Raw genomic sequence first — 24,709 nt, 5'->3', positions numbered from 1 at the left:
ATCTCCCCACTCCCACGTACCTGTATGCGCGCATGTATATGTGTATGTGTGCGTGTGTGTTTGCTTGGTGCTTGATGGGGGGTGGGTAGACGCCGGGCAACGAAGAGAAAGCGAGAGAGACACGTGAATGAGAGGGGAGTAGCAGGAAGAAGCGGGCCAAGACACAGAGCCCGGCGCCCCTGCACCTGCAACACACACACACACACACCTCCACGATGTGTGGGTCTGCGTGAGAAAAAGGAGGGAAGCCGTCCGCAGCACCAGCAAGGCAGACAAACTGAGACTCGGACAGCTAAGAGAGAGGGAGGGAAAGACACACTGGAAGTATTGCTAGAACACAAACACACACACACACACAGACACCGAGACAGCCCAAGCACAGCCACGGAGGCGCTCGATCACGCACGGGCACAGCGTTGCAGAGGGGGCGCGATACAATCGTGGGCACAAGCACTCGCACCTCAAGCGCACGCGGCAGCAGCCGACAAAGAAAGACGCACAAACATGAACGTGAAGAAACACAAAAGGAGAAAGCAGTGCGCAGCAGTCCAACCGCGCACCTCCCCACGATGTCCCCCGCTCAGTCCTCCTCCTCCTCCGCCTCCCACCTCCACCTCTCCTCTCTGCGAAATCCTCGCTGACATCACACCTGAACCGTGACAAAAATGGCGCGGTCGCTAGAGGAGAGATGCGCCTCCAGGAAGCTACCGGGGGTGGTAAGCGGGGGCTGGATGCCCTGCACCATAAAGCGCACGCGGCGGACAGCATTAGGCGAGGCGGCAGACGTCGCGGCAGCCTCCGCAAACTCAAATCCTAGACCGCATTTCTCGGGGCGCTCCTCGTAGTCGCGCATGAAGGCTTGCACCATCGCGCGCTCCCACGCCGCCCACGCCGGCGGCTCCGGTGGGGTGCTGGTCATCAGCGGCTCCTGCTGCTCCAGCCCATCCGTCGCGCAACGCGGAGGGTCGGCATAATAGGGGGCGAGGGTGCGCAGTAGCTGCTGATACGTGCGCTCCACTTCACTGAGCACCGTCGCTGAAGCGTGCGCAGCGGTAGATGGCGATGTGTTGTCCGTAGGATGCTGCTGCAGTTGCTGGGCCTTCCACCGCAGAACGGGTGCACGGAACAGTCGCCACAGGAGCAGACCCAGAGGCAGCTGCTCCGGCTCCATCGTCGGAGCAGCTGCCGCCTCCGTCGTCGTTACTGACAGTGCTAGCGCCGGAGCTGCTGAGACGCGGTGAGCATCGTACTGTAAGTACCCACTTTCGCTCCGGCCTGCGGCACCACGATAGGCGAAGGGGAATCCGATGCGAATGAGGTACGCCACGTGCGGCCGAGGCGTCAGCAGACCGCGGAGCAGCTGCTGGTATTCGACCAGGAGGTATGGAGACGTGAATGCAAAGGGCGCCGAATACCCACCACCGGGGCTGTTGCTTGACGAGTAGCCGCCATTGCCTACGCCGGCGCCGCCGCTGCCGCTCGAACCGGGGTCGCGGTAGCGCTGCTGCTGGAGCTGCTCCTGTGCCGCAGCGTCAAAGGGCCGGTACAGGGCCAAACCAACGGCTGCCTGCAGCGCCGACTCAGCTTCGCGCTGATAGATGGCGTAGTTGCCGTAGAGCACAGTGTAGGCAGCCTTGTGTGCCTGCTTCACCTCCATCCGGATGTGCTCCTCCAGTCTGTCGTAGTTAATGTAGAGGGGCACGGTGCGGGCCAGCGAGCTCCCCTTCGTGAGGGAGTGGATGTGGAAGCTGAGCTCGAGCGGCTCACTCAAGATGGTGCATAGATGAGACTGCAGGAGCGCTGCTGCTGATGATAAGGGCGGGGATGACGGCGATGACGCCGAGAGGTGTGCCGCCCGCTCTTCGCGGACACACTCGTTCACGTAGTCCTTGACGGCACCTGCCGGATACAGCCACGACAGCGGGGTGTCGCGGACGCTAAACCACACCTGTGTCGTCTCCGGGTGCAGTGCCGCGGCGTACGGGCGAAACAGCTGAAGGAGGTCCCGCACAATGGCGAGAAGCATCGTGGTGCGCGGCAGCACAAACGCTGCGGGTGCAGGGCGGTCAGTGGGGTGTAGGATATCGCCATCAGCGAGGGAGACGACGACGGGCACACCGCCGATGTATTCCTTCTGCGAGCGCATATGAGCAGGATGCAATACCACGACTGCTGCTCTTGGTCATTCGCAGTGACTTTCAGAAGAAACGGGTCAAGGCGGCGCACAAGCCTGTGCTGACGCAATGACTCGAGCAACCACAAAGAGACGGAAAAGAAGAGGAAGAGCGAAAGTAGACGAAAGCGACTGCAGCAAGCAGCCTTGTAGCTGCTACGAGAGCAAAAAAAAAGAGCGAAGCATCAAGAAGAGGGGAGAGACAAGGCCTGAGCGGCGGTGTTTGTATGCGTGCATGTCGTACTGGACACAGCTTGTATTCCTTTCCTCTTCGTCCCCCCCCCTCCCCGCACAGCTGTGTGTAGCGAGCGCTCGAAAGCCCCCGTGCGCAGAACGAAAGAGTCGGGGCGGCAGCCGGTGGTGCGTGCAAATGGCGTCTCGAGCGCCTTTTCACCAGCTTCTGGTGCTGCCACTGCTACTGCTGCTGCTACCCCTTTCTTCCCCTTGTCTCTCTCTTGTGGCGTGCTTCCGCGGTGACATGACGAGGAGGAGCACGATGGGAGGAGATTAAGGGGAGGGCGACTGTCGAAACACATCACCCGCCGCCCCCCTCTCCCCCAGCGCGTCCTCCTCCCTCCATCGTTCTCGTGCCCTTTACCGAGGCACTCAACCAGTTGTTACGTACCCTTAAGAAAAAGCTGCGGCACAGTAAGGTCGAGGAAGAGAGGGGAGCTCCGACCATGAGAGGGGAAGAAGCACCTAAGATACGGTCGCTTCCACTGGCGCGTGCACTTCTCCACTCGCGCCTACAACAGATGGGACGGCAACAGCACTGACGGAGAGGGGAGAAGAAACAACAACACGTCGCGCAGCGAGACGCCGAGTGTGCACCTCCCCACTCCTACCTCACTCCTCGACATCACAGCTCGAGTGCGAATGATCACCTGTTCTTGCATGCACACCCTTGCCTCTCTCCCTTCGCTGTGCCACCCCCTCCTCCTTTGTTTGCCGCTGTCATCGAGGGAAAAGTGTGACGGCGGAACCGGGAAGGGTGTTGGAGTCGACGATAGCAAGCCTACATCGCACCCTCCAGCAGAGTCGCACGACCAGGTTCTCACTTGCTCTCCCATACGCGTACGTACAGAGAGAAGTTCTCTCTGTGGGGAAAGAGAGGGGCATGTGGACCGCACTTGCGCGGAGCTGCGCAGCAGACGAGGCTCAAGGTGAGAAGCGCGTGAAGAGGGTGTTAGCGGTGTTGGAGGGAGGAGAAGAAAACTGAGAATGAGGGAGACGTAAGCACACCACATAAGTCAGGCGTTGCATCTCCGCCCCACCGCACCCCCCCCCTTGCCGCCTTTGCCCTCTGAGCTTCCTAGCTGAGTGGAGGTTTGAGAGTAGCCAATCGCCCGTTGTGCGTCCCCCTCCATCCACTACTTCGCCCACACTTGTCCCCCGCCACGACCACCAACCCCATCGCTCTTACACACACACGCTCTGTTGAACACAAACAAACCACAGCGACACAAACACGAGGAGAGAGCGAGCATGCCACCGTGGGTCCCTCGCTTCGCTCTCTCTCGCGCTCTCCTCCACCGGCTCTCCTGCAAACTGTTAGTCATCTACGAGGCAAACTTGTTCATGGTGGTCAGCCACGCCTCGTAGTCCTGCTGCTCCGCCCAGAAGCTGTACAAGACCACGAATTCGCCCAGCTTCTCGTCCACGCCGCGCTTCTCCAGGTACGTCATCACGCAGTTCAGGAGATCGTAGTCTAACTCGTGCACCAGCGGGCCGGTGTACAGCTCATTCCGCTTCGCCTCCGCCTCGGCGCCGGTGTCCTTCGCGAGAGCTGCCTCGTCGTAGAAGCGGATGTTATTCAGCACCAGCTCACCTTCCTCGATACTCAGATCCGCCTGCATTGTCTGCCCATTCTTCTGTGTAATGTACACAAAAATGTTGTGGCTGTTTGCTTTGTCGGAGTCCTGGTTCGTGCTGTAGCGCACCACCAGGTCCTCACCCTCGAAAGACTTGGTGAGGTCGAAGGTACACGTGCCGGGCTTGCGCACCACCTGCCAGCCGGCTGGCGGCGTCGGCTGCTCTGGCTTGTCGCTGCGACCCATCTCCTCCTCCAGCTCTCGGCGGGTGGCATCGGCGAGCGCGGCGTCGCTGGCGGAGCGGCGCGGCACCGTGAGCGCCGTCGGCGCAGACATGGACGGCACTCGGGCGAATCCAGACGTGTGAGCGGATGCGGCGGTCCCAGCAGCACCGGCGCCACGGCAGGCGCGCAGAGCAGAGAGGCCCAGCTTCTTGAAGGTGCGGCGCATGGTCGAATCTGTAGAAAAAGGTATGTCGTGACGCGTGGTGAGGTACAAGTTTAGATTATTACGCCTTTGGACTGCCAGCAGTTCCGTGTCACCGGGGTGTCTGTGAGGAAGGACGAGGGAAAGGGAGAAGTCCGTGCGGGAGGGGTTCTTGGGGCCGGCGAGCGGGTCACAAACAGACAGAATGTGCGAGCAGCGGACAAGAGTCGGTTGCGTAAGAGAGAGAGAGAGAGCGGGGTGTGAGGGCGAGGGGGTGCGCAGGGCGGTCGGTGTGGGTGTGTGCGCGTGAATGCGAAGATGCGTAGATATACAAGGGAGAGAGAGAGAGAGGGAGGAGGATGGGCAGCGACAAGTCGAACCGACAAAGCCGAGGGAGAAAGAGAGTCGAGAGGAAGGAGAGCAAATCGCTTGTGAAACGTGTGGCGGCGCGCCTCACACGCACGCATGCGTTCGTTCGCAAGGGCAGAGAGTCGGACATGCGACACTCTCGATACGAAAAGAAAAGGGTAAGAAGAGAGCGAAGGCATTGCGCAGAGTGCCGACGTCGGTGCTAATGGTTTAGTGCGTGTGTAGAAGGGAGGGGGTGCGGAGATGGGTGCATGAAACCTCCTTGTCTGTGTAGGCATAAGTGTTGCGCGCCACCTCCAAGAGTGGTGTGCGGCAGAGGAGCGGGACGAAGTAGCGGGCGGGGCCAGATATAGCGGCACACTGCAGCCGTCACCACAGCAGCGGTGAAAGCGAAGCCCGCTAGCAAGTGAAAGTCGAGGAGTCCGTCAGCAGAGAGGCGCAGCCTTGTACACGCCACGACTACTGCTGCTCGCCAATGACCCCAGCCGCCACGTCCTCGCCCACCTGCACTAGCCCCTCCACCGCGCGACCGGGAGCGCTTACGCATCTGTCAACAGCTTTGCCTTGGTCTCTGCCACCGCCTCCTCCACGGAGCCGACTTCGAGCTCATCCAGCCATGTCATGTAGTATGGGTGTTCGCAGTTGTCCAGCAGCACTGGGCAGATGAACCACGGCGGGTCGACGAACACAAGGCCGTTCGTGAAGTGCTTTACAAAGGTACGCGCGCTATCCTCCTCGACCTGATGCAATGAGTCTTCGGGCGACAACCCGTGCCCGTCGTATTTCAGTCTAGAGGGGACTGTGGTGGGAGAGCGGGTGCAGCACGAAGATGGGAAGACAGGCTGCTGCAGTACCGCGTCAGCGCGTGCCTCTTCTTGTCTCGCTTCGCCCTTTTCCGTGGCAGGCGAGGTGCCGATGAGCAACTCGGCACGTGAGCCCGTTGACGGTATACGCGCAACATCGTCGCTCGCACACGCGTGGGTTACCGTGGTCGACCTGTTCAAGTGCATAGCAGCGGTGCCAATGTTCTCGACATCTTGGGTCAAGAGGCTCGGCATGCGGGGCGTGGTGCGCAGTAGCGGCGGCGCCACCATCAATGCGTCCCACGACGTGAGAACAGAGAAGCTGCTCTTGTAGCTGATTTCCCCATGCTGCAGCGCCAACGGCGTGGCTGGGTTCGGCGCGGTTGCCATCGATGCCGCCACCAGGCCCTGTAGACGAGCAGGTGCATCGTTCCCATGCGCATCCGAAGCTCCGTGAGAGAGGTGGGGTTGTTGAGTTGCCGTCGCGCCAACAGCGCGACGGTCGGGTTCGTGCCTGCGCACCCCCTCACTTTGTGCGTGAGAAATTCTCTCAGTGCGGGCGAGGCCACGGGAAGATGCCGCCGCCTCCGGAGGCACCGCCGCGCTTGTGCGGCTCTCTGTCGGCGAGGCTGGTGCACAGAGCCATGCAAGGTGCTCCTCCTCCGAGAACGGTACCGTCTTAGCTATTTTGAGAGATGCTGGCGCACCAGCTGCAGGCAGGACAGCGGGCGGCGGGGAACGCAGCAAGGGAGCCCCGACGACAGAATCGTTGGACGTGGTACCAGTCGCTGTGAGGCTTGCACCGAGAGTTTCGCCGCGCCGTTCTGCGCCTTCAGTAGCCAGCACTCGCGGAGGAGTCATGTACAAGCGCGTGCAGAAGAGCTGTTTGCGCTCATTGATTGTCTCCATGCGAGGCGGCTGTGTGTGCAGAAATTCAGCGAGTTCCTCGGGAAGGCGCTTATTGTGGCCGGCTCCCGTTGCACCTGGCGGTGCACTAACTGCGAGATTTTCCCTTGGGTGGACAGTAGCGCTTGCGTCGAGTGGGGCGGCCATGGGTGCCTGCGGAGACGGAGCTGGATTATTCATCGACATCGGACACGGGCGGCGCCGGTTGCCACCGCTGTGCGCACTGTCATCATTCGCATGTCGTTGGTGCTGCCGGGTGCCGTGCCTGTTGTCCGCACTCCTGCAACGGTGTTTATCATCGTCGTCAACGCCGGCGCGCCGCTCTTGTCCTTCGCGGTGACGATAGCGCCCATAGCGGTGTTGCCCCGAAGAGCTGCTGCTCCTGCTGTGCGACCAGTCATGCTTGCGCGAAATGGGCGACTTCACTCTCCCTTGCGTTTGATGCGACTCGAGGTAAGAAGCCGAAGAAAGCGGCGACGTGTTGCTGCTGCCATCCTCTCCGTGCCGTCTCTTCCTCCCCGTGCGCCGAGGTCGGCGGTCGTGGCGATGCCCCTCCCTTCTGGCGTCCTTTGCGGGTCGTCGTACCATGCGCAGGTCGAGGGCCTTGCGACTGACGTGTTAGAGCCGCCCAAGACGCAGACAGATGAAGATTGAGAGAGAACGAGAACAAAAAAGACCTACCAGAGAAGCGCACTTATCAGCTGTGCGCGACAGCGGACATTCTCCATCCGCTGCGGCGATGTGAGCCAAAACGAAGGCTGAAAAGGAGAAGGGGGGCAAGAAACTGCAGAAAAGAGGGTGTGGTGGACGACCTTGTCCACTATTGCACCACCTTTTCTGCAGCGTTGCGGACTCTTGGGGAGGGAGAAAGGGAGGGAGACACGGCAGAGTGAGGTAGCGCCTCCACGCACACACACACGCAAGCAGGCAGATACGCTCACGCACAGATTGCTTCTAGTTCAGGCACAACAGCAACGCCATCAGTGCCGCCACATGCATACGCACACGTACAGCATGCAGACGACCGTTCCGCATGCGATGACGGGCGAGTCCGCAAAGTTCCACGCACACACAGAGAACGGTCACAGTGGTCCACCAAAGGACATCGAAGAGCGACACGATAGATGAGCGAGAGAGATGGGCAGAGTCAAGCAGAACCGAGCATCAAGGCGGGCACATTTCTTTCCCTCATCCACACTGCTGCAAGTGTGTGCACAGCCGTAAAGACGGCTCGTGGAGCGGTTAGCAGAGAGGACGCCTTTATGGGCGATGGAGAGCGACGGCTTCCTCTTCTTTCACGCGGTAACAGACCGACCCGCCCAGAGAGCGACCGCGCGGCCGGATGATACGCATGCCAGAAGCAACTGCTTCCCAAAAAAAAACGCCCGTTAGCCCGTTTCCGTGCGTCCTCCGCAGACGCAACTCTTTCCCATCTCGCTCTTGCGCTGCTTATTCGCTTGTTCTTGATGTTGTGCGTGCGTGTGTGTGCGGACGGGCCGCTGACACCAAGAGGGCCGCATACCGGCAGGAATCAAACGCGTCTCTCACACAAGGACATCGCCAACCGTATGCGCCTGTGACTGTGTGCATGGACGAGAGGGCGGAGCCACACGCCCTCCCGCCTTCCTGCCTCACAGGGTGGAGGCATGAAGGGGGCCGGGTGGGCGGGGCTTACTCTGGGGTCTTGGGCAGTCGAAAAAACGAGAGAGAAGAGGCCATGACGTCACTGGGGCGCCTTCTCGAACAAAATGCAAACTGCACGTAGCAGTCACAGGTAGAACCAAAACCTCGCCTTCACTCGCCAACGAACACGCCATCGTCGCCCCCCCCGATCGTGCCGAGCCGTTATGTCCCGAGGAAAGCGCGCAAAGACGAGTCAAGAGAACGAGGAAAGGGGCACGGCCCGACCGCCGGCATCAGTGCGGCGGTACATTGCTCTGACCTCCCCACGTGGCAGGCGCTTCACCGTGACGCCACCAGAGGTGGCTCGGCATTGGGTAGGGGGAGAGACGAAGGAGGGGCTGCGTGGCTTGCGCACAGAGCGGGGGGGCACTGGGCCCTGAGGTGTCACGCACTGCGGCATCACCCCGCCCCCATGCCATCCGGAGTTATAAAAATGGTAGAGATGGAAAGGGAGAGGAGCAGGGGTTGCGGAAGGGGGTGGGGTTGAAATCCCAGACAATTACGCTGATCTGTGCGACAAAGTCGAGGACGTTGGAAGCCATAGGAGTGAGTGAAAAGAAGCAGAGGGCAATGGAATGGCCCAGCGTCAAGCACACAAATCGAAGCCTGGCAGCAGCCACAACAACGACCCTTGGAAGGCCAACTTCCAAAGGTCCATCTGCCCCTCGTATCAAGAAAGCCCGCGCCTCACCGCAAATTGCGTCGCAGGACGGGCGGCGATGAGATGACGTAACGCGCAGACTCACCGCCCGCACCTCCTTCTAGTCGCTTGTTCGTTCGGGCCCCTTCCCCCGAGTTCGCGACGCCCATCCATCGATTTGCCTTTTTTCCTCTTGTGCAGCACGCCCTCCCCCCGCCCCAAGAGAGCACTCACCCGAATGCGTCCTCCAAGAAACGGGACAGGGCGCCAAACAGCAAGAGGAAGACATGCCGGGGCACACACCCGCACACATACACACACAAACGAAAAACATTGATTGCAAGCCCGGCAAGGCGCGGGTGGGGCGGGGGAGAGGATGGAAACACGAAGCCGCAGAGTAACTAAAATATACAACAAACAAAAAGCGTGCCGATGTCGCTTAACGCGAATGAATGCAACACACACACAGGCATATACACATACGTACACACACACATAGACGAGGCCGGCATCGCAGAACACAGCGGCAAGGATGCTTGTTTCGTTCCACGAGAGAGAGAACGTGCGGAGCACATCAGCGCACCAACCAAGAGACACCAGAGAAAGTAAAAGAAAGACAAGAAAAAAAAAAAGAAACGACATATTCCGTGGAGCACTGCGCACATATGCAATGCACACCCCAGCCATGCAAAACTCATCACGCATGCGAAGTGTCACTGGAGCGGCAAGCAAGAGGAGCCTTCGCGCCCACTATCTACGAAACACGCACACGCACACACGTGATCCACGATGTGTCCACAGGTGCAGACGTGCTGGCACGACTGTCCGCTAGCACCGCACCGAGACGCAGCATCCACGTGATGTCTAGTAGAGAAAGCAAGGAATACACCCGGCAACAAGGACAGAGAAGCAGAAAAAGATGAGAGAGTGCGATAGAACAGGGACTAATACTCGCGAAGAGTGAACGAAGACCAGTGAGGGGGAGGGGGATAAGAGTGACGGAGCGCAGCGGCAGCGATGCACATGTCTGATGGAAACACAGAATAGCCGATCCGCGAGAAGATCACGAAAACAGCGGAAGAGGGATCGGAAACAGAAGTCAGGCGAAGGTCGAATGCAGAGAGATGAGTCGGACCTCTCAACGAATCCATCCCCTCCCCGCTCCCTGTGATACTGTTGGACGGAAGACCTTCACCTCGCTTTTCGCTTTTCGAGGTCCATACTAGAGCGCCCATGCACGCACACCTGGCGTGGCGTGTCCTCCGAGCCGGTAACGAAGACGTTTGTGCACGCTCGTCATACCCTTCCATCGCCCCCGTCCATCACCACACAAGCGATACGATATGCATTGCCCCCTTCCCCCCCCCCCTTCTCCCCCTCGCCTCCTTTTTCGCCCTCTCAGCAATCTCGCAGATGCGTCACAACAAGAGAGCCACCACGCAAGACGAAAAGAGCAAAATAAAGTGAAAGAGAACGGGAAGACACACAACCGGCCGATGTACCCCACGTGCACCCATAAAAATGGGGGGAGGGCGCGAAAGAGGAACAAGAGTTCCCTCTTGTATGTACAGCACACCAGCGCCAAAGGCGGAAGAGCCATATACCAACCTGAGCGCATACCGAAGTGAATCCACGGATACTGCATGTCAACGAGCAGGCAAGCACACGCACGACGAAAAGCAACGAAAGTAGCGCACCAAAGCAAAAGGATAATGATAGCATTGACGTGCTTGCGTTCTGAAGCAGGGGAGGAGCAAACGCCACACTGCAGCGCTTCCAGAAAAGAGAGGGGGGGGGCACAGCACGGGTAGGGGTGATGAGATGCAAAAGAAAGTGTTCTCCACCACCGCTCCGTCGCGGATTTCCCTCGCCGCTACCCTTCTGCTTCTGCATCCACCACTCCACAAAGCTGCTCACACAGAAGGAAGGCGGGAGAAGGGACAACGAAAGCAGGGGGAAAAGAGCACATAACGAAGGAAAGCATGAGACCCCTCAGACATACACACACGCACACTCACGAGATGCAGACACAGAGGTGCGTACCGTCTGCACAGTCGCCCTTCACGACACCACAGAAGGACAACAATGGAAGGCGAAGCGGAAACAAGTGGAGGGACTCTCCTAATGCTGGTAGGCGCGGTAGTCCTGCACCACGTTGACCAGCGGACGGTACACGTGCACCCCGTTCGTCGTGTCGGCGGATGCCAGCAGCCACTCCTCTGTCGTTGAGGAATTCCACGAGGCGTCCGTCACGCGACCCACGTGGCCGATGTGCACAAACGACACCTCCGGCGGCGCTAGCTGATCTTCCGAGTAGCCGAGCGGGAGTGTCGTCTTTGCCAGGTCCCACAAGACGACGCGACCGTCAGCGCCATAGCTCAGCATCACAGTCTCGCAAAAAGGCGACCACTGCAGACCCGTGATGGGGCGGCCGTGGTAGTTGAGCTCCCAGACCGGGTCTGCGGTGCGGCGGATGTCCCACAGGCTAATGCTTCCCTCCGCGCCAGCGGTTGCCAGCTGGAAGGCGCCGATAGGGTGGAACTGGGCAGCTGTCGCGCCGCTCGCGTGCGCCGATGGAATGGTGGAGCTGCCGGCGCTCATGCGAATGTCCCACAAGCGCGCGTCCCCATCCATACTCGAGGACGCCAGCAGGTGACCCTGCGAAGAGTGCCAGCAGCAGTCGGTGACGATGTCGCGATGCCCAACCAAGCGCTCGAGTGGCTGCGTTTCAGGGCCAGTCAACGCCGGGTCAACGTCCGACGCCTCGCGCACGTCAATAGTCAAGCGGTGGCTCACGTCGTAGTAGTTGACGTAGCCATCGTCGGCAGCGCTCGCGATGAAGCCGGGTTTCAGCGCGTTCCAGCTGAGCCCAAAGCCGCCACGGCGGTGCCCGCACAGTAGTGCATCCGGCACCGTGCGACCAGCCTCATTCTGAGTGAGATCCTGCAAGAGGTTGTACACCCCAATGAACCCAGACGCCGTCTTGACGGCGATAACGTTCGTCTCGGCAGGCATCGCGCGGATCTTCAGCACTGCCGCGTCCATCGTTAGCGTCTGCTCGCAGTGGAAGTGGCCCTTGACGTTGGCGAAGCGCTTGCCGGGGTCGATGCCGCCCTCCCGCGCGGGATCCACCGCCTCCACGCCGGCAGTGTCGTCGTCGCCATAGAGGCCGTACATGACGTCCTTCGCCGCGGTGACCGGCACCGCCACCTCCATTACTTTCACTGCGTTCGCCGCTCCGCTGAGCGGATGCGCCTGGGTACCAATCGCCAAGTACTGCAGCGTGTAGTCACGCTCCGGATCGACAAAGGCGCGATCGGGAATCCACTCCACCGCCAGAGTCGGCCACTCGACAACGTGCGTGCCACAGTACTCATACAGGTGCTTCGCCTCCGCTTCGAAGGATCGCTGCAGCGCCAACATGCGAGGCAGCGCATTCGCGGCTTGGCGGGTCGAGACGGCGCGGCCGCGGGCGCGGGCGTGGGTAGGGTGAGCGGAGAAGCCCTCAGCGGGCGCGCTACCTGCGCCACTGCGGCGCGCCGAGCAAGTGCTCTCCGAGTTATCGTCACCGTTATAGTCGTCGCTCATATTAGCCGCGCCTCCGTCGGATGCATCATCGCGCACAGCATCGCCGCTGGTTCCTTCTGCGTCGTGGCTATGCCGGCGGTGGCGCCGGCTAGCGTCGCCAATCTCCTGGAGAGCAGCTCCGATGTCATCTCTGTCGTCGGGGGTGATGGTGGCGCTTGCTGCCAGCGGCACTGCAGCGTGCGAGGAGGTGCCCTCCGACTTCTTCGGTGGCGCGTCAGCCTGGACCTCCCCGACCACGCATTCCTTGCGCGTTTCTGACACCTTCAGCTCCTTCGCGTCATTTCCTGGCGCGCGCACCGGCTTGGTATGTGTGCTGCTGCCTTCCCCGCGCAGCAACCGAGCCAGCGCCTGCGTGCGAGTCACGCGGCCGGTCGGTGGGGGTGCCGAAGGAGGCGCCTCTCTGCTCGGCCGCGTCGGTGACGGCTGCGGACAAAATGACGCGTCGGCGGCGTCGTTCACCGATCCGTTGCCGTGGTACATATCCCCCTCCTCGCGTCTTCTCGATGCTGATGTCGGGTGTTCGTGCGATGCGTAAAGGCCTGTGTAAAGAGAACGGAGGTGCGCAGAGGTGCAGTGCGCACCAGTGCAGTTGGGGTCGCCTGTCGGGTCGCTGAGGAGAACAACGAAGGGAAGCACGTGGTTTCACGGACTTCCACGGCCACTCGGTAAAGCCGCAGCACCGTCCAGAGAACTGCAGAACACGAGACGAGAAAAAAAGGAGTCGGACTCTGCTCCGCATGCGAGGGAGAAAGATGTCCGACAAAGGCACCCGGGGTGGGGCGCAGAAAATGTGTGCCAGTGCTTGAGAGGAAGAGCTTGACGACTCGCTGATGCGCTGCGATCCACCGCAGATCTCTTCTCTTTGTGTTTGTCCTCTTCTCTCGCCTGATTCCTCCTGTATGTGCGCGCAGAAACAAGGCGGGGATAGATTGGGGGGGGGGGGGCACAGCGGGGAAGATGCACGGGCGACCTCGCGATGCCGAGCCAAGAAAGGGTGCGAAGGACGAGAGAGGCAAGGTAGCGGTGATATCTGTATTCTTGGCTGTCTGCCTACATGCCTGTGCAAGGAAGGGGGAGGGGCAGGAGTGCCGCACGGTGCACGCTGGTCTGAGCAACGACAGGAGGCAACTGGTCGACTCTGTTTGCACGTCTGCTTGCCTTTCGAAGAGGGGGAGGCCTGGAAAAGTGGGAGGCGAGGGGGGGAGCATCGCCCTCGCTGTGCACAAATGACTGCAGTGCACACAAAGGGCAGGAAGCAGTGATTTGCAGCGACGAAGAACAAAAAGGACAGAGAAAAGCGGGCGTCAGCACGGCACGGACATGCGGGAGATGGTGTGTGCGCAATGGTGCGTGTGCTCGGCAAACCCGTCCATAGAGCCCTCCTAGAAGCCAAAGAAACTCGACACAGAAGACGGGCTCACCTGAGTGGTGGACAAGAGCGAAGAGAACATGAACGTGGGAAAGACAGCTTCCCCTGCGCGCCTTTTACTCATCCAGCGCCGCCATGTCACTGAGCTGATGTCCGCCTCGATGTTATGTGATGACGGTGTGGCTTTGCGGCCACACTGCTTGAGCGCGAAGGCCCGCCGGTACTATGCGCGCGTGTGCGGCGCGGCTGCCGGAGCGTGTTTGCTGACGCGCTGACACTCCGAAGTGGCACAGGAACCGCTGGCCGGCCGAGGTGCTGGGAGAAGTAGCCGTTGAAGTCGAGGCGCGACCACAGCGCGCGCTCCCAAGGACGCCCACCGAGGCCGAGGTAACCCGTGAACACCGCCACAACCTCCTGCTGTATACGCACCTCGAGAGCACTCAGCGTCGCACGCACCTCCACCGGGGTCTCATTGACGCCATCGACCGCCCAGTAGGGAATGCGATAGCGCATGCATAGGGTGTAGAGGGTTGTCGCACAGGTGTTGAGGGACTGGCACGCGCGAAGAAGCGGCTCGGAACCCTCCGTGAGGAACGTGGCCTCCGACACATGCCATATGAACTGGTCGTGGAAGCGTTTTGCCTGATCCACGCTCGTGCATGCGGCGGACGCGAGCTGCTCCTCGAGCTTCGCGGTAAACACGCTAATGACATCCACTTGCATATAGTAGCCAAGCGAGGACTCCATGAAGTGCAGAAGCTGAAACAGCGAAAATGCGCGGCGCAGGTCTGCCGAGGGTCTCGTGTTGGTCACCAACGCCTCTGAGAAGAGCGAGCGCGTCACCGCAAGCGCCTCCAGTGAGAAGCGGAGGGCGAGATGAAACAAGAAGAGTCGCTGGTAGTACTGCATCGCCTTATGCGACACGATCAGCAGCAGACCTTGAGGAGGGATATACTGCAGATAAAGAGCCTCAACGATGAGCAGGAGGTGCCGCGCCACGTCCTCTGTTGAGACGGCCGCACCACCGCCACCGCGGGTATGTCGGCCCGCTCGCGTCGGACCATCAGCGGCGAAGGCCGCATCCGCCTGCTGCACACCGCACAACTTCACCCGCATCGTGAACGCCTCGTATGCTGCAGTGTCGCGCAGATTGCTGACGGAGAGAGCGAATAAGAAGGCGTCAGACGCAATGCGCTGCAGGTAGGCGCTCCGGGCAGCCGTGACATGAGACGTGCGAGCCAGAGCATCTGCTGCATTCACCTGCTTCTCTCCCTCGGCATTGGCGCCCTCGGCCGCTTCGAGGGCGGCAGCGGGCGACGGCGACGGCAGCAGTGGCATCGTCATTGGCGACGCGGCCACACGCGCGCCACTGTCGTGTCGGGCCGGCTGCACGTCAGCAAGAACAGGCAGCACGCGCTCCACAAAGGCGTACCAAACGTCGCCGCGGTGACAGAGAAACATGCTGCGCAGGGCGGCAAGGCTCACCTTCAGCGAGGGCAGATCGCCGACCTTCATCCACAATGCCTTGGACCACAACGTCTTCGCCGCCTCCACACGCGCCGCTAGCTCTTCTGCCACCAGAACGCCACCATGACACAGCTGCGCGTTGAAGATGGAGTGAAAAACAGCATTGGCGGCTTCGTCCTGGGTACCCAGAGCCAGCTGCTCCAGGTAGTCGCTGCCACCCTGCACATCCGTGTCGCGCAGCAGCACCCGCCGCTCTTTACCAGCCGCCAGTATCAGGAGGCCCAGTTCAGAGGACACGCCGAGCGGAAGACGGTCTGTGTAGAGGATGTGCTCCTCCCCAGCGCCACCGCCGAAACCGGCCGAGGCACTCCCCACCGCCGCCGTCGCCGCTGCGGTCTCCGTTGATTTGGCGCGCACAGCAATGAAGTAGTCTGGGCGTGCGTGCAGCACGACACCGTGGGCAATGTAGTGCGCTGTTGTGTAGAGCAGCGCGAGCCACACGCTTTCCCCTAGAAGACGCCGAAACGCTGCTGGGACCTCCTGATTGTGAAGAAAACTGTCGAGCAACGGCAGACACACCTCCGTCCGCTGCTGCTGCTCGACGATGGCCTCCAGGAGGGTGAACGTCAGGGCGTATGTAGCCGGGAGCGCCGCAAGCGCCGACGGCGTCTCGGCCGCCTTCACCGCCTCGACGTAGTTGAAAAGAATCTTCTTCACACCATTCGCAATAGCAGCCGGATACAGCCCCTCGACGCGCCCGACAGCGGCCTCCTGTGTGGCGCGCAGAAGCGTGTGATAGCTGCGACCCAGAGGCAGGGCACGCTGCAGAAGCTGCTGCTCTGTGGGATGAAAGGGCAACGCCTCACAGTACCTGCGCAAGGCTTCCGCAGAAGATGCACCAGCTTCGCTGTCAGCGTTCAAATCCTTCGCTGCCCTCGCATCGGCCGCTGACGAAGGTGCATCCAGCGACTGCCTCAGAAGTGCTGAGTTGAAGCTCAGCAAACTGCACTTCACCTCCTCCATTAGTGCCTTAGTGCAGCGCAGGACCCGCGTCCTCGTCGTAGTCACCGAACAGAGAAAGCCGGTTTGTGGTGATCTGGGGAGGACACCAAGATGGAGAAGCGGCAGGGGTGGACTGCTGGCAGGGTTGACGGTACAGAGCGAGCGTAAGTGAGAGCCCCACGCTCACGCTCACGAGGGGTGCCAAGCGGTGTATGCGGCTATAGGTGCGTATAGGTCTATGATGCTCTTTCCGTTTGTATGCGCTTAGTGGCGCGTGCGTCCTCGTCAAGGTGGGGTGCGCTGAGCCACTGCTGTAAGAGTTGGTGGGTGGGGTAGAGAGAGAGAGAGAGAGAGTGAGGGTGAGGGAAGGGTAGCGTATCCATGCGTGTGTTTGTGCTGGCCTCAGCTTCGGTGCGGATGTGGAGACGGGCACGGGAACGCGCATGCCTCTCTTTATGAGTGGAAGGGAGCGGAGGGCCGCTCTCCTGGACCGCCCTACGAGGTGCAGCTGATGGGGTGCTCGAAAGAAGGTCATTTTCCGCTGAAGAAGCATGCAGATGCCATGACACGAGCATCACGACCCGTCACTGCGGCCCCACCCTCTTTACGATGTGACGGTGAAGTACGAGAAGTGCACGTGGGTCAGTCGGGTCCCCCCCCCATCAGCGCTCACTCACGGTCCTTTTCTCTTACTTAGGGTGTCTGCTTTGGGGTCGCCGCAAAGGTGTGGCAGCGGAGGGAAAAGGGAGGAAGAGAGAAACGGAGGGGGGGGGGCGGTGGTCTAAACATGACCGAAGCGGCAAAGACGAAACGAAACACCTCAAGCTCAAGTGCAGTCACGGCGGTCGCACGCCTGCCGCGCTCTTCCCCTCCCCTCGCCTCAACGCCCCTCCTTCGGGGCCACGGCGAAGGACGAGAGAAGGTGTCGAAACAGGACACGCTAACGGCGACAGTTACGAGCAGCATAGCGACTAAAGGCGGAGCAATGTGGGGACTCGCAGTACTCGCACAAAAACGCATCGCACCACACACGCACACAATCCTCAAGTACGAGAAGAGCATGCGGTGAGCAACACTCACACAACCACCAACACGATCCGCTACCCAAAACAAAAAAGGCGTCTCCACCTCTCCGTCGTGTGTATGCGCGCCTCTCTCGCATACACTGTTGCGCTCGCCGTGCCTACGCAAGAGGCAAGGGCATGCAAATAGAAAACGGTTCTGTTCGAGCCGCGTCTGTCCATTCACTGCCACGGTGCATTTCACTGAGCGCCCCTCGATAGCCCCTACAGGGCCTGTCACAGGCCCCCATCCGCGTCGTGCGATGCAGAGCGAGAGACACGCCAATACAGCAATGCGCCCGACTCAGCCGTCGGAGCACAGCCCCCTGCCTCGAGCTCCGCCCACCGACCCGCACCCCGCAGGTCGCCTCACAGCGGCTCCCCCACTATGCCGGGCGCCACCCCTAGTGCATTCTCTCCTCAGAGGCGGTGTGGTGGCGCCGGCTCCCCGCACCCCAGCACGCAGTGCGAGGGCCGGGGGTGAGATAGACGCTCGAGTCACGCTGACGCTTCGCCTACCATATGGGTGGCGCAAGCCTGTGCACTGCCGCGGGTCGCCCCGGCGCAGCGCCATCCAGGGCCCGACCGCCGGCATCAGTGCGGCAGTACATTGCTCTGACCTCCCCACGTGGCAGGCGCTTCACCGTGCCACCACCAGAGGTGGCTCGGCATTGGGCAGGGAGAGAGACGAAGGAGGGGCTGCGTGGCTTGCGCACAGAGCGGGGGGGGGCACTGGGCCCTGAGGTGTCACGCACTGCGGCATCACCCCGCCCCCATGCCATCCGGAGTTATAAAAATGGTAGTGAGAGAAAAACATGACGGACCGAAAAAGAGTGGAAAAGGGGAGAGGGGAGGATGCGTTGGGGAACAAAACAAGAAGTACGTAAAAGCACGGCAAGCAGGACGGAGCCGCCGTGTGCGCTGATGGTCGCACACAGAGAGCAGAGAGAGAAAGATCGACGAATCAACACTACAACAGCGAAGTAACATCTCTCCCCGGAGGAACTTGTGAACGCTTTCATAAACTGACTCGGAACAGGTAATACACAGCGAAGAGGCACCGCGTCAACAGCCAGCGCGCAAGACGGAAGCGGAAGCCCGGTTTTGCACCGTCAGCGCCGCTGAAGAAGAGCCGAGGCGCACCCCATACACTGCCCCGGAACGGGCTCTTCGATAGTAGGGCTCCTCTGCGTGTTTCACGAACGCCCGCGTCACTGCAGCCCAAAGACCGGCGTCTTCACTGGGTACCTTGCCACGAATACCATGTCAAAATTTCTCTTCTCATGCCTCGTCATCGAGAAGGTCCACGCCACCTCGTGCGTGTCCCCATCCACGGTCACTGTCTCCCCCTTAACAGAGCACAGGTGTTCACCAGCCGCTGTGGCCGTCGGCTGCTCGAGCACCACATCGACATCTGCGTCGTCTGAGACGGGGTAGTTGTCCTTCACCACAACCGTCACCGGTGCAGCGCTCGCCAGCGCGAAGCACTCCACTGTGTACGCGTAGTGATACCTCAGCTGCGACTTTGTGCTCGAGAACACGGACGTCTTCTCCGACTCCGCACGCCTCACAAGCGTCCGGCTCACCTTCACCGTCTCGTCCGTGCCAAGCGACACCTCGAACTCCTCGCCAGGCGACACGTGCCCCAGCTGCGACTGGTTCACGAATGCGTTGCCGTAGAACACCTTCGACGGGCCAGCAATGAGCTCGTAATCCGTCGCGTTCACAGCAGTCGCGCTCAGATGCACCAGCGGGTCCACCTTCGGTACGCACACAAAACGCAGACGCGCAGGAAACGTCTCGCGCGCCACTGTCACCTTCACGTCCGCGTTGTTGTGCCGCACCGTCGCAAGACCTGGAATCGCGTACACCGTCGCATTCGACGACGAGCCGCAGCCCTCCACACACGCCGCCTCCACCATCGGCGCGACAGGGGCAGCGAAGTTCTCCTTCATGTTCGGCGTACTAAAGGAGATGGAGTTCGCCCCCATTCTCCTGCGCGCCAGCGGCCCACCGCGCAACGCGCATATCGCGGGCGCCGGCGGCCGCATCCAAATCGTCCAGCGCGGCCACAGCGGCGGCGGTGAGGCACCAGCATGCGGCGTTGCAGTGCTCAGTCGAAGCCGCACCTTCTCCCAGTCCAGCGACGTGCACTGGTGCACGTTCGCGGAGTAGAGCACCTCCAGCTTCGACTTCGCGTGGTTCACGCGCAGGTCGTACAATGGCGACCACCCCGCACCGCTGACAACGCACGACAGCTCCACCACCAGCTTCGTCCCGCTAACGACACCCGCGCCCACCACAAGCGTCGCCTCCAGCGCGCTCTTTGTGTGCAGTCGAACGCCGCTGTCGCCGCCGAGGTCGCTCAGCCGCTGCTGCGCCTCCTCAAGTCGCTCCTCCACATCTACCAACGTCGTCCTCAGCTCCGCGAGCCCGCGCTGCGCCTTGGCGCGCCGTGTCGCAAAGAATGACGCCATCGCGCCCCACTTCGCAGGGTCTTGCATGTACGCCTGCAGGTGCCCCGCGCTTTCCGGCGGCACAGCGCAGTCACCGCGCCCCGCGGAGTTGACAAAGCCCTTGATCCGCTCGAGGTGCTGGCACAACCCCTCCAGTGCGGCAATGTCGTCCTCGCACGCGCACTGCTCCTCCTCGATCCGCTTGATCACGTCCTTCTGCCGCTGCACATCCGCGCGCACGTCCTGCCTCACCGTCTCTCGCACGGGGCTGATATTCTGCAGCAGCACCGCAGCAGCCACAGCAGGGTCCGTCGCCTCGCCAATGCGCACCTGGAGCGTGGCCCAGTCCACATCGCCCCATTGCTCGATGTTTTCCACAACCGCCACAATGCTCGCGGAGGGCTTGAGCACCACTGGCGCAGAGAAAGTCAGCTGAGCGCAGTCACCGTAAACCGTCACCGCCTCTAGCTTCGGCGCCAGGGTGACGCGCGACATGGCGGCAGCGCCCTGCTGGGGGTGGTAATCGGAGATGAGAAGGGACTCACGTGTATAGGCGGGTGGGTGTCTGCGTGTGGGAAAGGGAGTCTGGGGAAGGAAGGAGCGAGGCGACTCGGCACGAAGGTGGGGATGAACACGATGTTAGAAACGAGATGAAGGGAGGGAGGGGGGCGCAAGTGAAGGGGGCCACCGCTGCGACACAAATGCGCAAAACAACAAAGAAACGCAATGCTCTCTTGCTTGGTCTTTTTATGTACTTGATTCTGGCGACGAAAAAGTGGGCGTTTTAGGGGAGGGGTCAGGTGCACAGGTGAGTCGATGTGTCGGCGTGTGTGTGTGTGTGTGTGTGTGTGAAGGGGGAGGAATGGGGTGATCCATGAAGGGAACAAGAGCACGCAAAGGTGGGCACAAAGGGGGGAAGAAAGCAGGAAATTCGAATGGGAAAGGGATGCGTGTCTGCAGCTCACACACGAGGGAAAGGGAGAGGAGGGGGGGGGGGGGGGCAAGGTGACTCTTTTGGCATATGCATACTCCTTCCTACCGCAGGCATATGAATGGAGTGTTTCTGTGTGTGTGTGTGTGTGTGTGGAGGGGGAGAGGGGAATTGCAGGCTTGATCAAACACAAGCAAGCATAGTTGCAAGGTCAACCCGCTACCACTCCTCCCATTTCTCCTCGTCCCCCAAGCGCGCATTCACGTCAGTGTCCCTTTCCCCGTCAACTCGTCTGCGCTCGAAGAAGTGTGATACTCCACCCGCCTGTGGCGGCGGTGGGCCTGTGCCCTTTCAGAGGCGCTGTCCCTTTCTCTAAGAAGCGTATGCATGCCATCTTTTCCCGAGCCTCTGCCGCCTCCCCTGCCGGCGCCCACCCACCCCCCTGAGCAGACACTGGTGGATGGAAAAGCAGAGGTAAGAGAAGGCGGGCGCCATGGAGGGTGAGAGAGGCTGCAGACGAGGGGCCGAGGACGCAGGGGAGGCTGGGAGGGAGCGCAAGAATACAACAGGCGACGCACACGCACACAGACCAAAAAGTCACCAAGAACGAGCTCGTTAAGAAGTGCGTCTCCACCCGCACACACACACACACGCGCGCGCGTGCACTCTGCCAAAGTCTCTGACACCTCTGCATCGAAGGGCTTTGGGGGGCGGCTCCGATAACCGCGGAGACGTCGGCCGAATACTGATGCACGAAAGGTGACGCACGCCCATCACACCAAAAGGCACGGTGTCTCGAATGAGAAATATATCGAAAAAAAAAGGCAACGCGAAGCAGCGGGGCAATTCTCACCTTGCACTTTTCTTCGCGTCGAGGACACCGCGGTGGATGCACGGAGGCAGAAACGTAGAAATGGAGAGACCGCCACGCGTGGGACCTGAGCGATGTGCGGAGAGGGAGAACGTGTGTGTGCGTGTGTGTGTGTGTGTATGTGTGCTTGTGCCAGAGGGCAATCGGCCCCCTCCTCTGGGATTGGACGAGGCACGTTTCTTTCCTCTACGCTGCCGCTATCGGAGAGGTCCTTCTCACTGATGTGGATACCCGTTTTTTTCGTTGAATCTCAGCTAAACTGCTCCTGATGAAACCTCTCCCGCTTCGTCTGACCGTCCTTCGTAATGCGGCCGTCGAACAGCTTCGTCGCCACCTTGAATGCCAGACAACCAGCAGGGTCGCCGATCTCGCGAAAGATAGTTGTGAGCTCGTGATCCATGAGGTAGGTGTAGTTTGTGTGCTGTGTCATCTTGCGCGTCAGATGCGCGGCTGCCTCCCAGTCCAGTCGATGCAGTAGGCAACGGACGAGCAGCAGAAACATATCCGTGTTCTGCAGATACCAAGCCTCGTTGCTACCAATCGAGGTGGTCTTGTCCAGCAAGGCGTGCCAGAGCTCGACGAAGAACTCGGCGCCGCCAACGTCCTCCTCGGCATCGTCTCCAAGGGTGGCATCGGTTTGGTGCACTTCCGCCAGCCCGAAAGGGCTTTGCGTCCCCTCGCCACAAGGACTCTTAGAAAACTCACACGTATTAATCGCCAGCTGAGCTGCCGGGTAGGGGTTGTAGACGGCCGAGTCCCAGAGGTATCGGGGCACGATGGCGGCGCAACTCCCAGTGTGTGGCAGGGTGGTGCGCGCCCGCCGCAGAGACAGCTGCAGCTCCGCCTGTGACAGCGACGATGATGGTGAGGCTGAGCCGAAGAAGAGCTCGTGTACGTCGGCAAAGTCCTTCGCGATGACGGCCTCGCTACGCAGCTCAGGCAGCTGATTATTGTTGTAGAAGAGGTGCTTCATCGAGTCACGAGACTGTCGTGCAGACCCGAAGAGGGCGAGCGACGTGTCGCGGGCATCCAAATACCGGCCCCACTTGGTCCGCTCCTCCAACCCCTCCGGCGTCAGTTTTGGATTGCGCGGCGGATGGCGGCAGCACCACTGGGCGAGCTGCATAAACATGAACTGCGTGCTGCGGGGTACACGTCCGTTACTAGCGGTGGCGTTGCCTGCGTCGACCGCGCGTCTGAGCACCGCGCGCGCCTCGGGCACCGTCCGGATGAATTGCGTCTCGTAGTTGCTCACGGTGACCAAGTCGCGCGCGCAGGGCACCGGCGGTGTACACGACGCCAGCATGGTCGGCCAAGAGGAAGGAGGCGAAGCGGAGGTGGGAGACGGCTTCTCCGTCGGCTTTTCAGAGAGCTCCTCCACCATCTGGCGCAAAGCAGCGTGAAAGGGCCGCTGCACGTCGCGCAGTGTTGTCGCGCTGACGCGACTCAGCAGCGTGCCCACGTCTACGAGATGATGGACCGAGACACAGTATGGCTCTCCTGACGCAGGCGCGGACGCAGAAGTCACCGCGAGCGACGACGAAGACTCTGCAGAGCTGGCGAGCGCTTCACCAGGCTGTCCCTTCGACGCTCGCGAGCTGGCAGTCATATTTAGGGCCTCCTGTGCCACGGTGCACCGCTGCTGCTCACAGGCCGCGCGCTGCAGTAGCTGAATGGCACCGGTGTCGTCCCCCACACTGCTTTGTACGAGACTCAAGGCGTGGAAGAGGTGGCCGGCGTTGTAGTGATGTGGCCCAACGCCCGTTTGGGCGAGCGGTAGCAATGTGGCAGCGACCAACTCCTCCATGCTGTTGGTCTGCGCATTAACAAAGGGCAGCGAAACCACTCTGGAAGCTGCATCGATGCCGGCGGCGCGGAGAGACGCCTGCATCGCCTCCACCAAAGACGTCAACGTCGACGTGGCAGACGATCCAGCCGGCACACGGCTGCCCCGGGGCCTTCCCTTGTCTCCGCCAAAGCTGCCTGTGCCATTGCTTTCAACGTGCTCATGCACGAGCTCGCTGGCCGTCGGCGGTCCACACCGCTCCACCTCCCCAAGTAGCGCCAGTCGCTCCACCACGGCTTGCACGCTCACGGTCCCCCGCTCGTACGCATCGAAGCAGCCAAACATAGCGCAGAATAGCGGAAACGTGTCGGGGTGCGTGAGCACGCTGCTCAACACCGACATCACATCCCAGTCCGTCAGCTCCACACCGAAAGCGCGTATCCACAGCGCCACCACAACACACGACGCAACCGTACTCCGATGGCTAGTGGTGGAGCAGTGGTAGAGCAGAGAGGAAAGCACAGGCGCGCTGCGGGGCGATCTCGCAGACTGCGGCGTTGCCGTGTCACTAGAGGGGTGCGACGAGCCGACCCCCGTAAGATCCGCAGCCGCCTGACGTGCCTGCAATCCTTCTCCCGAAAAGCTGTACGCGGCCACTGTCCCGCCCTCGGTGCCGGCCTCGTCTTCCATTACGTGGGTCCCGAACGCGTCCTGCGCCAGGGCAACAAGTCGCAACAGACGGGCCTCCACATCAGGCGGGCACAGACAGTGCGCACAGTCCACCATGCGGGCGTACGTCTCCAGCGTCGTTGTGCCGCTCTGCACCATCACCTCCAGCACCTGAAGCGCATTAGCTGCGTCATGGTGGTAGTTGAATGTGCGCAGCAGCGAGTGGAAATGATAGGCGGTGAGCTCCTCCCCGAGCTGCTCGCGAATGTACTGGAGTGTAGCACTCAAGTCCTGTGTGTTGTGACTGCTCACAAAAGTCGCGACAAGGGCGTTGGCCTTATACAGACTGAGCGGCGGAGAACGATGCGGCGCATCGGCGTACTCGCACGAGCCCGAAGGCGAAAATGATGGGTCGCTCTCATCATCCACACAAGCCGTCGATGATTGTGCCGCGGACGACGACCGCTTCTCGACCTCTTCCAGGGCCGCGCTGAGCCGCGCCTTGGCTGCCTGGTGCACCTCCTCTCGGTGGCCGGCCTGCCACCAATCCGCGATGAGTCGTTGGTTCAACAGATAGCTGCCATAGGCGGAGAGTGAGCGGCGAAACATGACTGCTCGACCCTGTGCGCATGCGCCTGCGGCGAGAGTGTGCCGAAAAATAGACGAGGGACACGCAACCCGCGCTGCCCAACACCACG

The 24,709-nt window shown here is 61.0% G+C and overlaps 7 protein-coding genes across 7 annotated transcripts; all 7 read right to left on the bottom strand.

Moving 5' to 3' along the window:
* Positions 1-643: 643 nt before the first annotated feature.
* ATG5 (autophagy protein 5 (ATG5)) lies at positions 644-2,026 on the bottom strand (the record flags this gene model as incomplete). The annotated part of the gene is made up of 1 exon (XM_001684641.1): positions 644-2,026. The coding sequence occupies one exon, from the start codon at positions 2,024-2,026 to the stop codon at positions 644-646; it is 1,383 nt and encodes a 460-aa protein (XP_001684693.1).
* A 1,706-nt stretch (positions 2,027-3,732) lies between these two features.
* On the bottom strand, positions 3,733-4,320 carry LMJF_30_0970 (putative p22 protein precursor; the record flags this gene model as incomplete). Its single annotated transcript, XM_001684640.1, has 1 exon — positions 3,733-4,320. One exon carries the CDS (start codon positions 4,318-4,320, stop codon positions 3,733-3,735), a length of 588 nt encoding a protein of 195 aa, XP_001684692.1.
* A 998-nt stretch (positions 4,321-5,318) lies between these two features.
* On the bottom strand, positions 5,319-6,674 carry LMJF_30_0960 (conserved hypothetical protein; the record flags this gene model as incomplete). Its single annotated transcript, XM_001684639.1, has 1 exon — positions 5,319-6,674. One exon carries the CDS (start codon positions 6,672-6,674, stop codon positions 5,319-5,321), a length of 1,356 nt encoding a protein of 451 aa, XP_001684691.1.
* Positions 6,675-10,932: 4,258 nt separating this feature from the next.
* Positions 10,933-12,879, bottom strand: LMJF_30_0950 (conserved hypothetical protein; the record flags this gene model as incomplete). The annotated part of the gene is made up of 1 exon (XM_001684638.1): positions 10,933-12,879. The coding sequence occupies one exon, from the start codon at positions 12,877-12,879 to the stop codon at positions 10,933-10,935; it is 1,947 nt and encodes a 648-aa protein (XP_001684690.1).
* A 1,027-nt stretch (positions 12,880-13,906) lies between these two features.
* LMJF_30_0940 (conserved hypothetical protein) lies at positions 13,907-16,258 on the bottom strand (the record flags this gene model as incomplete). Its single annotated transcript, XM_001684637.1, has 1 exon — positions 13,907-16,258. The coding sequence occupies one exon, from the start codon at positions 16,256-16,258 to the stop codon at positions 13,907-13,909; it is 2,352 nt and encodes a 783-aa protein (XP_001684689.1).
* A 2,251-nt stretch (positions 16,259-18,509) lies between these two features.
* On the bottom strand, positions 18,510-20,249 carry LMJF_30_0930 (conserved hypothetical protein; the record flags this gene model as incomplete). The annotated part of the gene is made up of 1 exon (XM_001684636.1): positions 18,510-20,249. One exon carries the CDS (start codon positions 20,247-20,249, stop codon positions 18,510-18,512), a length of 1,740 nt encoding a protein of 579 aa, XP_001684688.1.
* Positions 20,250-21,806: 1,557 nt separating this feature from the next.
* LMJF_30_0920 (conserved hypothetical protein) lies at positions 21,807-24,620 on the bottom strand (the record flags this gene model as incomplete). Its single annotated transcript, XM_001684635.1, has 1 exon — positions 21,807-24,620. One exon carries the CDS (start codon positions 24,618-24,620, stop codon positions 21,807-21,809), a length of 2,814 nt encoding a protein of 937 aa, XP_001684687.1.
* Between the last annotated feature and the right edge of the window lie 89 nt (positions 24,621-24,709).

Source organism: Leishmania major, chromosome 30, assembly GCF_000002725.2.
Source record: "Leishmania major strain Friedlin complete genome, chromosome 30".
Classification (NCBI taxonomy): domain Eukaryota; phylum Euglenozoa; class Kinetoplastea; order Trypanosomatida; family Trypanosomatidae; genus Leishmania; species Leishmania major.
This window is presented reverse-complemented; position numbering and strand designations above follow the sequence as displayed.